Source organism: Planococcus citri, chromosome 5 (assembly GCF_950023065.1).
Source record: "Planococcus citri chromosome 5, ihPlaCitr1.1, whole genome shotgun sequence".
Lineage (NCBI taxonomy): Eukaryota > Metazoa > Arthropoda > Insecta > Hemiptera > Pseudococcidae > Planococcus > Planococcus citri.
The window spans coordinates 55,029,733-55,041,817 of NC_088681.1; the positions used below are offsets into that span (position 1 = coordinate 55,029,733).

The 12,085-nt window shown below is 33.5% G+C and overlaps 1 protein-coding gene across 1 annotated transcript in view; it reads right to left on the reverse strand.

The window, feature by feature from the left end:
• The window catches only part of Vdup1 (arrestin family protein Vdup1), a 39,285-nt gene extending 28,011 nt beyond the window's left edge, over positions 1-11,274 (reverse strand). Inside the window, exon 1 of the mRNA XM_065365604.1 lies at positions 10,916-11,274. Within this exon, the coding sequence (XP_065221676.1) occupies positions 10,916-11,036 (121 nt within the window). The 5' untranslated portion in view covers positions 11,037-11,274. The remainder of the gene's footprint in view (positions 1-10,915) is intronic.
• Between the last annotated feature and the right edge of the window lie 811 nt (positions 11,275-12,085).

Below are 12,085 nucleotides of genomic sequence, written 5' to 3' on the forward strand. Positions count from 1 at the left end.
TATGACGTGTATTCTTTTATCTAGCCGAGTACGTAGCGATTTTTTGAAATTATCAATTTTTTTTCTCAAAAAAAAGCTTTGAAAACACAGTAATTTGCGAGTAGCCAAGCAGGCAACTGAAGGCTTATATCAAAAATGTGGCGACGTACTCGGCTAGATCTCATTTTTTTAAACCATGCTGTGAAAAATTTTTTTTCAAAAAGTTGAAACTTGCGGAGTAATCAGGTGTATAAGTTCTGTACTCTGATGGACGGGAGCGGGTGGCGGGACATGAGACATTCCAAGTAACAGTTCAGCCTAAAAAATATAGAGGGTGTGTGTGGGTGTTGGACGTTATAAAGAAGGGTAGTTTCGTTCTTCACAGATTTTGCGTATTTAAACCGGTTTTACAGATTACTTCTTCCGACTTCTTTTGAGGTTACTGGTACTGGGTGTCGATTTAGTAGTTTTCTAATTCAATAGGCAAGGCAAGGCGGCCGCCTAGAGTGGTAAATTTTATGAAGGGAGGGAGGGGGATAAAATTTGAAGAAATTACAAAACTAACAAATTATGGAAAATTTTCTTTTTCAAAAATAAAAAATAGAAAAAACGTTCCTCAATATCAACTCAATAGTCAACGTCGAGAAAAGTTGGAGTTTTTTTCCTATTGTCAAAATTTTGTTTTACCTACTTCTTGAAGTATGAAATTTCAGAAGCTTGTTCTTGTACAATTTTTTAAAAATAAGTATCAAATTTTGAAAAATAGACTTTTCTGATTGTCAAAAATGATGTTTTTACTTCTTGAATTATCAATTTTTAAAAGCTTAAGCTCCCAGTTCACGTAAGTATAGGCCTGTTTGGTTTTCTTTTCAACAATACTCGAGTTTCACCCAGGAAATTTTTTTGATACGTTTGTCATGTATGTACCTAGTGTACTACCTACTTAGTAAAATTTCATTTTTTTTCATCAATAAATTGAAATTATTAGAGTACCTACTTACTAGTTTCTAATATTTAGTATTTTAGTTTAATGACAAATTGGTTAAAATTGATACAAATTTTTCGAGTTTATGAAATTGGCAATAATGATCGAAAAATTGACACAACTGAATTCCAAAGTATTCCCCCAGTTTCAGAAATTATATCTTTCGATGTTTTGCCTTAATGCAAAATATTTGGGAAGAAACAATTTTCAAAATACTAATTTACCCAAAACTAAGCAATTTTAGAATAAATTTTTAACCACTCAGTAGAACTCTAGAAGAGGTCTTGGATTTTGAGGACAATGAAGACCTTGATCATTGATCGACGCCACGCAGAATCTCAAGTATACTATCTTTTAGAACTGGGGCAGTTCTTTTTGAAAAGAGGTGGATGTAGTAGTAGAAGTAAAAAATCACAATGCATATTTTGAAAAATTTCCTCTCTTTGAGGAAAATTGGCACGTCTGAAAAGAACATTCAATTGCAATAAAAGACGAAGCTGGTCGTATAAAAAGTACTTACTTATATTAGTTGGGGGACCCGCATAAGGATCAATTACAGCCCGCAGCCTATCCTCCGGGACAACTTTTTTTAAAGGAGAGTCCTAAGGAACTGACAAAATTTCAAGTGCTTAAATGCCTTTTTCGATTCTTGGTGAATTTTTGAAAATCAAAAGACCAAAAATGAGGGGGAAAAATTAAAATCTCGCCAAATTGACCTAGAAAGCTGACATTTAGAATGTACCCTATTTTTGACCGGCCAAATCGATTGGAAACTGTTTCAGGCCGTTTAGAGTAGTTCTGGACCCTCCAGAAGATTTTTGAAATGAAATTCCCACAAAATTTCATGAAATGGAGTTGGAAAGACGGAATTCATTCTGCAAACTAAATTCAATACGCTACGAAGTCGACTGCAGGTGGATTTCAAGTCATTTTAGAGTCTCCAGCGACTTTTTGAAAGTTACTGGAGCCTCCAGTATTGAAATTTTCACAAAAATTCATCAAATAAAGATGAAAAGCGGAAATTTACTCTCCAATCTAATTTTAGCACTCTTCGAAGACGACTTCAGGTGGGTTCAAGTCATTTGGAGCCTCCTGAGACTTTTTGAAAACTATTGCTAGAGTCTCCAGCAGATTTTTGAAACTTGAAATTTCAATAAAATTTCATCAAATGGAGTTGGAAAACCGAAATTTATTATGCACAGTACAAGCTAGAGCTAATTCGGACAGATTTTGTGGTATTTAAAAAAAAATTGAATTCCAAAAAGGCGCAGGAGAGGCTTCAAAATGACTTGAACCCACCTGAAGTCGTCTTCGGAGAGTGCTAAAATTAGAGTGAAAGAGTAAATTTCCGCTTTTCATCTCCATTTAATGAAATTTTGTATTTTTCAAAAAGTCGCTGGAGACTCTAAAATGACTTGAAATCCACCTGCAGTCAACTTCGTAGCGTATTGAATTTAGTTTGCAGAATGAATTCCGTCTTTCCAACTCCATTTCATGAAATTTTGTGGGAATTTCATTTCAAAAATCTTCTGGAGGGTCCAGAACTACTCTAAACGGCCTGAAACAGTTTCCAATCGATTTGGGAGGTCAAAAATAGGGTATATTCCAAATTTCAGCTTTCTAGGTCTATTTGGTAAGATTTTAATTTTTTTCCCCATTTTTGAATATAAAGTTTTTCTCGAAATGTTTTCAGAGGACTGCACAGTTTTGACAGTTTTGGTGATTTTCAATGGCACCTGTAACCTGTTGGTTTGAGCTATTTTGGCTTAGCACACTTCCATCAAAAAAGCGACTAAAAACATGTGAAGCCCCTTGTCTTCTAAAAAAAAATATTGACCCAAAAATTAAAAAACATTTTGATCGTGTAGCATTTTTCACCCTCAAAAACGATGAAAAATAGAAAAAAATTTTCCATCAGAAAATTGATTTTGCGGAAAATGTTTATGAAGTGGAACTTTCTTATCATTTTTCTCATTCTCGAGATCAGTGTGAAAAGTCCCATCAGAATCACCCTCAAAAATTCCATATTTCGCATGAGTATGTCCTCTCTTCTTTTACTAATTTAGCTTACTGCAGTCTTACTCACTGTAGGTATCTACTCGTATAACACTTGCGAAGTTGCGAGAAAAAAAAACAAACTGAGAGAAAAAGTGTAAAAATACACAGCAGGGTGTAGGTATGGGTAGGTAGAGTGTACATACTCGTATACAGTACAGTAACGTAAAAATCATTCTTGTTAGGTTTTTTAGAGAAAGAATATCGGAGCCCTGGTAATAGGTATAAAAATACACAGCAGGGTGAAGGTAGGGGTAGGGTGTACAGAAAAGTCACTCTCGAATGTATCACACTAAAACTAGTATACTGTACAACAAGAAGCTTAGACAGTTTAAAAAACTAGTCAAGTGCGGGGTGAAGAGGGTGAGTATTGTTAAGAAAAGGTTGCGTAGTATGCACAAAGATGCACTATTGTCTGAATGTGAATGAATAGAAAGAAGAAATGCACCTCTGCAGTTCGTGATTTTTGGTCGTTCGCGAGGTAAATCACCAAATGTAAACATATATGTTAAGGAAAAACTGGTATGCAACCAGAAACCACACTTGGTGATAACGGTGTAAAGAATACCCTTAAGGGCCGAAAACAATGGAAAAAACACTTTCTCTATTGTGTATAAAATGCACGTTTTAGAAAATACAATGCGCACAGACAACAATACACTCAGAACGTTGTTATGTGGGCGTGTCTACAGCATAGGGGTGTTGAGGAGGGAATGTTGTTGTTGTGTCGCGAGTTCATTTTTTACAAACTGGAATGTGGTGTCTGTTAAAAAAAAAAGGAGAGGAGGTTCTGCACTTGAGATCATTTTTGGGGTAGAATTTTATTTCAACAGTACAAATTGAAATGTTTAGTGGAACTGGAACAAATGTTTGTAAAAAAGTTGAAGTGAAGATAGAGAAAGGGTTCAGTACAGTGTAGCCAGAATTCTCTCGAAGGAGGGGGCAAACCCAGATTTTTAAGCATGAAAAATCGAAATTAGAGGTAATTTTATGAAAACCCTTTGTAATGTATGGTAATTTTATGGAAATGAAGGTGCAATTACAGCTCAAGTGAAGTGAGAACATAATTTTTTTTTGAAAAAAATGGGTCCACAAAAAACGAAAAAACAGTTCATTATTGCATGTATTATTTCAAATTTTCACATGCGTGGGGGCGGGAGCTATAGCTACGTCACTACTGGTAGGGTTTCTATTCTTGGTGTACAAATTTGGCTACCTTGCCTCAGATTTTCATTTAATAGGAATGAATCTCATTTTATGTCATAATTTTACAAGAATTTCAATTATTTTTCTACCCAATTTTTACGTATAGAATTTCAGAAATTTTACTCCTACAAAAAATGACGATGTCAAGTCAGTATAGGTAGTTATACCAGAGTAAGTAATTCAACACTCCAAATATAAATCTGAAGTGAATAGTCGGAAGTTTTTTGAGAAAAAAATGTCGTTAATTCATTTTAGAAATTGATACAAATATTGTTCAAACTTGAATTTTTTTCTTGAAAAATTTGATTTTTTAAGAAATTGTATTTTAGAACCAGAGTAGAATTCGCTATTGACATATTTTAGCTGATTTGCATATAGGAGCAGCCCGAGCGAAGTAGTGAACCTAAAATATCATCCATTTCAGCAGTGGATTACTCGATAACCGTGATTCCCACCAAAATGGAACTTTTTCCCATAGTTAGGGGTTTTGAAAGGCTTTCTGGTGATATCAGTTATATCATAAAAATCGGTGTTGCCACTTTTTTTTCGTACAAAAAATTAGCGCAAAAAGTTTCAAAACGTAGTTTTCATATTGTTCCGACTCTCAAAAATTCTGAAAAAATATGTTATGGACAACTGTTCATGTTGAACAACGTATTAAAAAATTGGGATGGTAACTTGTTGCAAAGTCGATTTTGAAAAATTTAAAGTTTGCGATAAAATGCGATTTTTTGATGTAGAACATGAAACAAAGTTTTGATTGGTAATGTTTGACCCAATTGACTCCTATTTTTACATATCTGTTGAAAAAGTTGAAACCTCCATTTCACTCAATAAAATAAACTCATCATAAAAAAATCAAAATTCAAAAAAATTCAATTTTCAATCCCAAACATCAAAAAAAGTTTAAATTTATTCAGTTGTTTTATTTTGATCTCTTTCTGACGTATTTCATGAAAAAGCTTATAAAAATCACTCTCCCAACAAAAAAATTGAAATTTGTTAATTTTTTGAATTTTGATATGAGGAAATATGCCTTCATCGCGTAAGCGATGCTTATAAGAATTCTCCATAAGAATATCTCCCGCCAATACTGAAAGTAGGTCAACGTGAGAACTATGTTTTAGAAACAATGCGCATGTCTCATAGAAAAGATCATAGGCATGTATCCATCTACGACACGTAGCTGGAGGCTCCGTGGATCGGATCTCTGACCAGCAACTTTACTTAGTTTCGGCAAATCGCGAATGCTGGTTCTCTGTCAGCTTAAGGATGAGGGAGCTGGTCTCCTCTCCTTTGGCTTTACGTTTTAGGTACCCACCTTATGAAGTGGTTAAAGTGTGTTTTCAACGCGATAGTTTTTCGTAAGTTAAATTATCGTGGTACTTATTGGGCAAATCTCCTATCCTGCTAGCCATCGGAATTGCTTCTTGTATGAAAGGGTACTTCTAGTAATCCATTTCTGTCGCTGAGCCTAGTATTAGTGAGCTCCCGCGAAAGAGACAGAAAAAGCGTACAGTGTTCTTGATCTCGGTACTCATAAAGGTATTTAGTAGTAATTAGTGTACTTCAACAGAATTTTGGGCTTAGGCGTCCCCTGCAAGCTAAATTTCGGTTTTCGGCGGCTTCAAAAACATATTGTAATTCAATACTCATTATATAGATATACGTATTGTATTTTTCGAAGTTGTTGGGTCCAAAGCTCTCATCCTCTTCTAGGATGCTCAATTTTCTTTAAAATTTCCATCTTAATACCATATAGTCCGGCATATGACAATAGGAGTAATTGCACCCCCCCCCCCGCCAATCCTTAGGAACAACTTTTTTCTTAAAGGGGACATCCTAAGGAACATTTTAAAGCAAACTAGCCAAAAAAAAGTTGGCCTTACTTACAAAATGGCGGCCATTTTGATTGGCAGGTCAGCCGAAATCGCAGATTTTGCGTTTTAACATAGAACATAGGACTTGCAAGAACTATTTCAAACTTTACAAAGGTAGATCGAAAGATCATGCAAAAATTTATCACCTGTCAAAATTTCAAGTGCTAAAGTGTGTTTTTCGATTTTTGGTGAATTTTTGAAAATCCAATTTAGGCCAAAAATGAGGGAAAAAATCAAAATTTCATAAAATTGACCAAGAAAGCTGAAATTTGGGATATACCCTATTTTCGACATGCCAAATCGATTGGAAACGGTTTCAACCCGTTTTTGAGCAGTTCTGGAGCCTCCAGCAGATTTTTGGAACTCGAAATTTCCACAACATTTCGTCAAAATGGAGCTGGAAAGCTGAAATTTATTCTGCAAACTAATTTCATTGCGTTACGAAGTATTGCAAGTAAATTTCTAGTCGTTTTGGAGCCTCCATCGACTTTTTTTGAAAATTACTAGAGCCTCCAGCAGATTTCTAAATAATTTCAATACGCTACGAATTCGACTGCTGGTGGATTTCAAGTCGTTTTGGATCCTCCAGCGACTTTTTGAAAATTCCTGAAGCCTCCAGCAGATTTTTGAAACTTTAAATTTTCACAATATTTCGTCAAATAGAGATGGAAAGCTGAAATTTACTCTACACTCCAATTTTAACACCCTCTGAAAACGACTCCTAGTGGATTTCAAGTTTGGTCATTTTAGAGCCTCCAACGACTTTTTTGAACATGACTGGAGCCTCCAGTAGATTTTTGAAACTTGAAATTTCCCCGAAATTTTATCAAACCAAGATGGGGAGTCAAAATTCATTCTGCAAACTAATTTCAATACGCTACGAAGTTGACTGCTGGTGAACTTCAAGTCGTTTTGGAGCCTTCAGCAACTTTTTGAAAGGTTGTATGACGTTTCTATGAAAAATTGAAATTTCCTAAAAGTAGCTGGAAGCTTCAAAACCATTTGAAACCACCATGTAGTCTGCGAAGTAAATTTCAGCTTACCAACTGCATTTGATAAATTAATGTTGGGGAAATTTCAAGTTTCAAAAATCTACTGGAGGCTCTAGTAATTTTCAAAAAAGTCGCTGGAGGCCCTTTCTTTTTTTTTCTAAATAAAAAATATTCAAAAAACAATAATTCCTGCGTTTTTTTTACCAAAATTTCGAAAAACCCAGTTTTTTTCATAAATAAAATGATAAATTTTTTATTTTATTCTTTTTGCCTTTCAAAATTTTTATGAGGCAATTGAAGAAAATTCTTGCTCTCTCTGAAGATGAAAAAATGTTGTCCTTCCCTTCCTTCCTCCCCACATCCCTCTTATCTCCCTAATTACAACTTTGAAAATGTTCATTGCTATAATTTCCGATTTTTTGACAAAATTTCAAAAAAGAATTGTTTTTTCATTTTTTCAATCATAATTTTAAATTTTTCACTCAGCTACTTCTCATTTCAGAATTTTTAGAAGACAAAAACTTAGTTCTATTTGAAAATGAAAAAATATTGAGCTCCAAAATTGGAAGATTTATTTCTCGCTACTCTTCCTATCTATTTTTTTTTTTTTTGCCTAAATTGCAGAAAGTCCGGTTATAATTTTCATTTTTCCAGAAATCATATAGGTACGTACCTATATTAGATATTAAATTTTTATTCGTTACTTCTTTTGGATTTTTTTTTCATTTTCTATATTTATTTTGAAAGTGCTTACAACACATCTTACAAAAAATTAAAACACTACACTAGGTATTTCATCGTTTTTGAAACAACGTAGTTTTCAAAACGAGATCTAAATTCATCCCCCTCCCCTGTGGAAGTTAGAAAAGCCATTCAATTTTTAATGAAATTCAAAAAAATTCTAAAAGTGAAAAGGCATGATGGGGGTTTTTAAACATATTTACAACAGTACACTGATCACTTTGGAAGAGCCACAGACTGTCCATAAAATTGGTAAAATAGCCTGAAAATGCACTTTTTTTTGATCCTGGAGAAGAGACGGTTAAAACCTACAAAAGGCACTTCAGGTACATCTTCTCATCGTACTGTAATAATTTTGGACCCTCCAGGACAATTTGGAGGGGCTGCAGGCTCTCCTAAACATCGAAAAACATACGTAAAATTGTACAAAAATCCACTTTCTTGGTCCTAAACTTTTACCAGTAGTTCAGATGGTATGTGCTGGATAAAAATCCTGCTCAGATTCGGTGAAATTTGGTTTAGAAATACGAGGCTTTGCTGCTATTTAGACAGAGTTTAAATGATTGTGTTTTTTTTTTTCATTTTTCCCCGATTTGATTTTTATACGTACTAAGTAATTTCATGCGATTGTTTGTAATTGAAAGGTTCATGTACTGCAGTATCATCTCTTTCACAGCTTCACGTATCATAGGGCTATTTTTCATAATTAATGTTCATTAAACTATCAATACGTAGTCGAGTTCTTCAACAGAAAGAAATTATGTCAACATTACCCTTTGTTGTATGAATCAACCACAATTTTCATTGCCTGCGTTGTGAACAAATTTACTTAGGTGCGGCACGTGCTTTGATTTTCAAAAACCGGGAGTTACCCATCAAATGATCCTGTAATTTTTTTTTCTACGAGCGCATGAATAATTTCAATGAGTAAATTTTGACATCCATTTAATTTTTCCGAATTATCGTTTTTGGAAAAAATTTCTTGCTGAAGGTCTTGCTTTTTTTTGCCCTGATTACAAAAAGTTTGAGTTTTTTGGAAAAATTTCCAAAAAATGTGCTGATTTTTTAAAACTTGTTTTTTTATACTTTTCTGTCTTCGTAATTTTTTAATTCTGTTTTTTTTTTTTTTTCAATAATAATAATTTTGAGGTAAGTAAATTTTGATTTTTTTTCTTCTTTTTTTCCAAATTAAAAAATTCGAAAATCAATAGGCAATTCTTACTGAAAGTCCTATACTTTGTTACAAAAATTTCGAAAACCCGTTTTGTTTCCAAAATTGCCAAAAACTTCTATGTTTTTGGCAAAATTACAAAAATTTTACTTTTCTTTGAAATTGTAAAATGGACCTTGGTTATTCAAAAATTCTGCTAGTTTCCTTTTTTTCATCAACCAATTTTAAATCTTCCATTCAAGTATGTACATATATTTTTCTTTTTCTTTCAGAATTTTATATTTGAAAATAGGTACAAATGTTGACGTTTCTCCTCTCCCTTCCTCTCACTTACAAAATTACAACATTTTGAAAATATTTTTTGCTACAGGTCTTGTTTTTTTTCAAAATTTCAAAAAATCCTGTTTTTTAAACGAAATTTAAAATTTTTTATTAATTTTTTTGGCTTTTAAAATTATTTGTAGGTAGTAATTGAGGAAAATTCTACTCGTAATTCTCTTTGAAATTGAAAAAATGTTACCCCCCCCCCACCCTACATCCCTCTCATCTTCCTAATTGCAGCTTTGAAAGAATGATTTCTTGCTACATTTCTGCTTTTTTGCCAAGATTTCAAAAAAAAAATTGTTTTTCTATTTTCTCAATCTTAATTTCAAATTTTCCACTTATCCGCTTATCATTTCAGAATTTTTGGTTTTAAAAAATTTAGTTCTGTGTGAAAATGAAAAAATATTGAGCATGCCTACTTCCACCTCCAAAATTGAAATGTTTAAAAATATTTCTCGTTTTCTTTCTGTTTTATTTTTTTTTGCCAAAAATTCTGCTGTTTTTCATTTTTCCAGATTTTTATTCGTTACTTCTTCTGGATTTTTTCCTTTGGTTTCCGTTGAAAATAGAAAAATGTTGGCTTTGAAATATTTTTCTTTGATAAATTCTGACCTGACTTCACCCACCCTTCATCACCTTTAAAATTTGAAATAATATATTGCAAAACGTACTCTTTATAGTTCAGTTTTCGTATTTTGTTCTTTCTTTTCGTCCTTCATCGCGAAAAAAAATGAAAACACTGGGTATTTCATTTCATCTTTTTTGAAAGGAAACCGGTTTGAAAATGAGATCTACATGCACCTCTTCTTCCACCCCCCCCCCTCTCAAAAAAAGTTGTAAAAATCCCTCAATTTTAAATTAAATTCAAAAAAATTCTATAGGTGAAGAGACATATTGATTGTTATCAATTTGAAGACTTTGAGTTCAAATATCATCTCGATTTTTCAATCCTACTTCTTTAGAATCCCTTTTTCTCCCTTCCCATCTACCCCAATGATAGCTTTTAAATGAGCTTGAAATTTCAAAAAATTGAAGATTACCTATAAGTGACGTACCGTTTGTTAGGTTTTAAAGCCCACTGAATTCGTATACCTACTTGTTTTAGGAAGTAACCCTTCAGTAGGTACCCCTCCTATCACCAATGTTGGAAACAAGACGTTGAAACATTATTACCAAAATGTAGTGTAGGTAATGTGCCCAATATGTCCATTCTGACCATTTCAAGGCCTCTGAGTTAAAATACTTCATTATTTTTTCTAATTTTACCTCTTAGGTCACCGTAGTTGTTCATATTTTTAAAAAATGAGGTGCTGGGGAGGCATCGAGAGGTTCGATTGACATTATGAGGACAAATTGATGAATAGGTGTTTACTTCGAAAAGGTTTTATTTGCTTATTTTGAAAATGACGTACTATTGACAATACCCCTTACGGGAAGAAAAGCTTCAGTCGAGTGCAACAAAGTAACTTCGTAGATAATCATAATACAAAGCTGTTTTTTCAGTTTCGTTTTTTATCAGCTCTAAACTTTTACATAAACATACTACATAGTTAGAGCTACACTTGTTGCTTTCATAACTTACCTAAAGCTGGTGTATCGTCATTCAACTCGACAATCACTCGCCCACTGAGGAATTGTCCTGGGAAATACAACACATTCGTGTTATCGAACAGTATAACAAACTTTACTAATTTTCGAGACATTATCGCGCAAACACATTATATCTACACATGGAGTAAAAAATTTCACTCGTTCGCGTTCGCTTCTAAGAACGCCCACGCAACAAATAATGCACCTTGAAGTTTGAAATTTTTCTACGAACGATGCGAATACTCAACACGGCACAGTAATGAAGACTAAAGTGCTAAAAAAAAAACCTAAATGCATTTACCTACTAGTTGTTTCATCCGGACAATGCGTTATTGGTACATAAACAATAAAAAACGAGTTTTTTTTTCGCGGCGTAAGAGTAAGAGACGAAGACTTCACCTTATATGGGAGGTTACCGTAGGCAGTAACTTTATAATGTAATAATCCCCTTCCAACAAATTTCGTTGTTATTAAACTTCACGTTCGCTTGTAACAGTTCTACCTTGATACCTTGATCGGCATAGCCGATCCAGACATACCTGTGGATCACAAAGTAGACTCGAGAGTGTAGGTATACCACACGATGGTATTTGTATAGATCTCTGTGCCTATGGTATGTAGAACTTGCTGAAGTTCATTCCCACGAATGCATTTTTTTTTCACGTTGACGAGGTGGGTTCAGTTTATTGGCGTGATTACCCATTTGCGAAATATTTGCACCGTTATGATGATTGTTTTTTATTAGTATAGGAAGCCGAAGCCTACAGGTGCCTTGGGTGATCTAAGTTTCAGTTAGGTTTGTAAAATGTGTAATTTTATTCGCCTACTGAATTCTTGAGCGTGTATAAGTGTTGAGATGGTTCAGATTTTATGTTTAATTCGGTCGTTGGCCATGAGATTAGTAAATTAAAAAAAAAAAATATGCAGCATTCATTTTGTTCAATGAAGTTTTTCCAAAATTAAAATTAATAATCAGAAGTTCAGAATTTTATTCATACCATTCCTTATCATGAATTTCATAAGAAATTGTTACTCTAATTACTTCAACCATTTACTGTATGTCTATAGTCGATGATTAATTAGTGCTAATTAATTAATAATATTTTATATTATTATCTTGGTCTAAAGTGCATATTCGTCAATGAAATAAAAAATAAAAAAA